Genomic DNA, 5,631 nt, shown 5'->3' with positions numbered 1-5,631 from the left:
TTCTAGTACCTTCCTGGTTACTTTTCCCCAAACATGTTGGTTTCTCTGTGTCCTAACTAATGTCAAGAAATAATTGCAGTGTTCCAGAGAGAACCATTTGGGGAGTGTTACCTCTCCTTAAACAAAATAGCATGTTTATTTAACCCTTCCCTGGGCACATAACACCTGGAATTACAGTCACAGTTTCAGTAAGATGGCAGATCAGGCAGCATCTAACAGAAAATCTTTGAGGTGTTCAGAGGTCTGGAATATTGTAATCTGTAATACTGGTGATCATAATAGCTACCATTTATTTAGTGCATATATTACAATGGTTTCTAATGGAATTTAAGTAAAATCTCATAATTTTTTGAAGTAGGAATATCCCGTATTACGTCCTATTTTGGAGATGAGGAAACTGACTCCGTGAGATTCAATATCTCGCCTAAATCTGCGTCTGGGAAATGCAGAATGAAAAGCTCCTATATTTTCCATTGCCCCCCGTTACCTTTTCACTTGCGGGTGTTTGGACAGTGAGGGGAAAGAAGGTGTTTAGCCTGGAACCAAGACTCCCTTCCTTGTGTATTCAAAGGGAAGACTTTGAACCTTAACAGGGGAGCACAGGCGTGGAGAGTGCAGACGGGACCCGGCCACACTGGCCTTCAGACTCTGATGCACACAGCTCTCTCGGCTCTCGAGCATGGTCGTCTTTGCAAATTGAAGCAAAGCCTGTGAGCTCGCATCTCTGTGACAAACAGCAACAACGAGTGAAAGTGGTTCTGTGAAATGTCATGCAACTAAAATAAAGGATTGGATCATCTTCGCCTCCGCTGGCCTCTGTGCCATGGGGAGCACACGTGTTCTCTGCTCGGCTGTGCAGAAGAAGCACCTGAAGGGCATCTGGTGTACTTGGGTTGGGACCCTGGGCTTTCCACTTGATTAGCCTTGCCAAAGGGCTTCTGATCTGCAAGTGGGGTTCAGGCCAGACTGTGCTGTGACCCATAGCCTGGGATGATGGGGTGACTGAAATCAGCCCCTGAGGAGAACGTGCCCAGGCAACCTTCAGTGCTGAGCCGAATGGTCGGCTTGGAGCTCAGGAACGGCTTCAAATGCACTCAGCACGTGCACAAGCCGCAGGTCTTAAGAATGGCAGCCATAGGACCACACACGATAGAGCTGCCAATAGATCAGAAGAGATTCATGAACTCCTCTTCCAGCTATGCCGCAGATTCCGTAATTATCTGCATTCCTTTCATGTACTGTAAGCGTCTGCATAATTTCCCTGTGGTAGAATGCAGAGAAATCAAAACAATAAACTAAGAGATCTACCAATTCATTGGAGCACAAAATTTAAATCTGTGTTTGCTAACAATATTTCAATTTCTGGGCAAATCTAACATGGAGAGACTGAATAATTATATTTCTGTCTTGACTTTGGGAGGAGTCTGCTTATTTATTGTTTCGGTTAAGAATGCTAAAAACCTGGAACTCTCTACTGTGATGTTTACCTTCGTTAGATAAATTTATTGCTTAACATTGTATTGATTTTGTCTTACAAACGTACTCATCAACTGATCGCCGCGGGTCTTAGAGTGAAAGAAATTTAGCATCCAGTTTAGGCTTGTAGGATGGTAAGCCCTTGAATGGAGAAAATAAGCATAAAAGCATACTATTAATCAGCTGTAGATTGCCTCGCATTTTACAAAACATCTTCAAGTCCTTGATTTGCTTTGATTCTATCCCAGTCCTTTGAAGTCAGGAGACGAATTTGCCATGGGACATCTTTAGACGGAGAGTTATTCCATCTTGCTGTGTGTGTTGCCTTTTTTTTTTTTCAAAAATTTGAATTCAATCATGTTGAGGATGTGCAACCCCGGGAACCGTATGCCCTGGGACAGAAAAACCTGTCTTGACCCAGGTGTAATTGGAACAGGCTGTGTTTCCATGTTGTGTATAAAGGAAGGCAAATGGAAATAAGATGACTGTCACAATACAGCCTTTCACCTTTCGGTTAGTCCCTGCATCCCTTCATCCATACATTTGAAAATATCTTGTGAGCATCGTTATGTAGCTGATATTCTCTTCCATCTGTAGCTCAAATCCTGAGACCAGATTGGGTAGCCTTTAAAAACACGGGCTCCGTGCTACCAAATTTGGCTGCAGATCCGTTCTTGGTCATGGCCCATGCAACCTGGGACATATTACTTTTCCTCTTTCAGTTTGCCTTCTTCTGAAATATGAATAATACTAGTACCTCTGATGTCAGTGTTCTTAGGTGAGAAGTAAGGTAAGTGGTGAACATGGAGTCTTAACACGGTGCCTGGCATAGGAGAAAGGCCCTATGAATGCCAGATGCAATACCCTACTGCAGTGAACACCGCTGTGCAGGAAGCTGACCGCAGCCTCAGGACATGCCAGCTCTGGTGGACTGGGCACACATTTAAAGCAGTACCGGGCCAGCTCCCGAGTCGCTGCCGCGCTTCCCCGTGCTCCGGACCCGAGGCTTCCCCTCGCCCCTCAGGCCGACGCCATGAAGATCAAGGATGCCAAGAAACCCTCTTTCCCATGGTTTGGCATGGACATTGGGGGAACTCTAGTAAAGCTCTCGTATTTTGAACCTATTGATATCACAGCAGAGGAAGAGCAAGAGGAAGTTGAGAGCTTAAAAAGTATTCAGAAATATTTGACTTCTAATGTAGCATATGGATCCACTGGCATTCGGGATGTACACCTTGAACTTAAGGATTTAACACTTTTTGGCCGAAGAGGGAACTTGCACTTTATCAGATTTCCAACTCATGACCTGCCTACTTTTATCCAAATGGGAAGAGACAAAAACTTCTCAACATTACAAACGGTGCTGTGTGCTACAGGAGGTGGTGCTTACAAGTTTGAAAAAGATTTTCGCACAATTGGAAACCTCCACCTGCACAAACTGGATGAACTTAACTGCCTTGTAAAGGGCTTGCTGTATATAGATTCTGTCAGTTTCAATGGACAAGCAGAGTGCTATTATTTTGCTAATGCCTCAGAACCTGAGCAATGCCAAAAGATGCCTTTTAACCTAGATGACCCCTATCCACTACTGGTGGTGATCATTGGTTCAGGAGTCAGTATCTTAGCAGTCCACTCCAAAGATAACTATAAATGAGTGACCGGGACAAGCCTTGGAGGGGGTACCTTTCTGGGTTTATGCAGTTTACTGACTGGCTGTGAAAGTTTTGAAGAGGCTCTTGAAATGGCATCCAAAGGTGACAGCACCCAAGCTGACAAATTGGCCCGTGATATTTATGGAGGCGATTATGAAAGATTTGGTCTGCCAGGTTGGACTGTAGCATCTAGTTTTGGAAATATGATTTATAAAGAGAAGCAAGAATCTGTTAGTAAAGAAGATCTGGCAAGAGCTACTTTAGTTACTATCACCAATAATATTGGTTCTGTGGCACGAATGTGTGCTGTTAATGAGAAAATAAACAGAGTTGTCTTTGTTGGGAACTTTTTACGTGTCAATACTCTATCAATGAAACTTCTGGCATATGCACTGGATTATTGGTCCAAAGGTCAACTGAAAGCATTGTTTCTAGAACATGAGGGATACTTTGGAGCAGTTGGTGCACTTCTTGGGCTGCCAAACTTCAGCTGAAGCATCAGAGGTTACTCTGCTAATGAATGTCATCCTAGAGGAACTAAAACCAGAGGCATTTTAACTGCATTGTTTGTCCTTGGAAACCATAGGATAAAAGAATTTCACTATTCCTGTTAATTTTGAATGTCAGAATGGAAAACTCATGAATGCCATATTAAAAGAGAGAACTCTGTAACATGAAAAAAATAAATAAATAAATAAAGCAGTACCGATGGCCCTCCGACTTGCGATGGTTCATTTGAGGAGTTTTCGACTTTGGAATTTTGGCCTTTATTATGGTGTAGAAGATTCACATTCTGTAGAACACACATCTCAAACTTTGAACCTTCCCTGGCTAGTGATATGCCCTCTGACCCTCCGGTGATGCTGGGCAGTGGCGGTGAGCCATGGCTCACCACAGCCACAGGTCGCGGGCGGCAACAGCTGTCACCAACAGTTGGCGCTCTCCAGTGTGCAGGGTTGCGGAGCTAGGATTTGTGATGTGTTCAGCCTCCCATGATTTGATTGGGCTGGAGCCCCACCATCAGCTGGGGAGTGTCCATGCTCAGACACTTAATGCTGCAACAAGCAAGGCACTGCAAGCTGGCCCCCTGTGACTGATCACGGTTCCATCTTGCGCTGTTTTGTTCCTAAGTCGCAGGAAGCAACCCAATTGGGCTTGCAGAATGCAGAGAAGTCACTCTCTGGCAGATTGCCAAGTGCGGGGTGAGCTTGAAGCCCACCTTGCTTGACTGGTTTGGACAACCGGGACAGGTCTCAAGGCTCTGGGTCTCATGTAAAACGGGCTTCCTTCTAAACTGTCCTTGGTGGCCCCATGTCAGCTCCCATGTTCTCATCAAGGTAGGAAAGAATGGCTGTAACAAAGGTGAGTCCTTTGTCCCCCACCCCGTGCTGGGGTCTGGGATGCAGCTGGGGAATGAGACCCTTGTTTCACATGGGAAATTTAGAGGGAGGGAGCTAGCCAACAGTTATCAAGATAAATCGTATAAGTGCTATATGTAAAAAAGAAGGAAACAATCTGCAATGAACAAAATATCAAAGATTTAAATAAATAGGGTCAAAACCAGCTGAAGAGAGGTGTTTTCTCCCAGGGGCTCACCTCTTTGCTCTTGTGCCCTGAGTGATGTCTGTGTGCCAGAATCAATTGCTATGGTCAGAGGAATGGGGCATGGCCAGTGGCTTCAACTAATGAGCTCCGTGTTAGTCAGCTTCCCATTCCTGTGACAAAATGCCTGCGATAAACAACTTAACAGGAGAAAAGGTTTATTTGGGTTCATGGTTTCAGAGGTTTCAGTCCACGGTTGCTTGGCTCGTGTCTGTGCCTGCGACGCACTACATCACAGAGGAGGCATGTGATGGAGGAGCTGCTCACCATGCTGGCTGGGGAGTGAAGAGGGAGGAGGGGCCGGGTCCTCCTGTCCCCTGCCAGGGCACACCTTCTGGGGACTTCCTCCCACCAGGCCCCACCTCTTAACGGTCCCACTGCCTCCCAGCAGCACCATAGGCTGGTGACCAGGCCTTTAACACACAGCCTTCGGGGGACATTTAAAAAATCCAAGCCATAACAAATATACACCCTGCAGCTGGGGCTGGAGTTAATCCCGTTTCAAACAACTGGCTGAAGGGGAGAGCCGGCCCCAGAAAGAGTACCACTGCCCCAGGAAGGGAATAGAAGTCCCAGGTGTGAAGGAGGTCAAGTTCACATTGATGTTAATTTAACCGGATTTCATCTCTGGCCCCCAAAATGATCTGTTTTCTAACTATTTCTGGTTGATAGTTAATGTAACTATCAAAAGTTCAGATTCTGCCAGGGTTGCCTGACTTTAATGAGGTCTGGAGGAAAGAGTGGTCAGTGCAGCAGGAGGACTCCGGGAGGTTGGGGTATCCACGTATCCACGCTGTTTCTGGAGGGGACATCTGGACTTGCAGGCCACAGGTCTCCTTCCTGCCTGTGAGCAGCTGTAACAAGGGCAGGTGTGTGTGTGTGCTTGGCTGGTGTACCTGCC

The 5,631-nt window shown here is 45.9% G+C and overlaps 1 protein-coding gene across 1 annotated transcript; it reads left to right on the top strand.

The window, feature by feature from the left end:
* The first annotated feature begins 2,440 nt into the window (after positions 1–2,440).
* Positions 2,441–3,784, top strand: LOC306650210 (pantothenate kinase 3-like). The gene has a single exon (XM_079122059.1). The coding sequence runs from the start codon at positions 3,218–3,220 to the stop codon at positions 3,620–3,622; it is 405 nt and encodes a 134-aa protein (XP_078978185.1). The 5' UTR covers positions 2,441–3,217; the 3' UTR covers positions 3,623–3,784.
* The last annotated feature ends 1,847 nt before the right edge of the window (positions 3,785–5,631 follow it).

Source organism: Sciurus vulgaris, assembly GCF_902686455.1.
Source record: "Sciurus vulgaris genome assembly, chromosome: 18".
NCBI lineage: Eukaryota > Metazoa > Chordata > Mammalia > Rodentia > Sciuridae > Sciurus > Sciurus vulgaris.
Note: the sequence above shows the minus strand (reverse complement) of the source record. Positions and strands in the feature narration are given on the sequence as shown.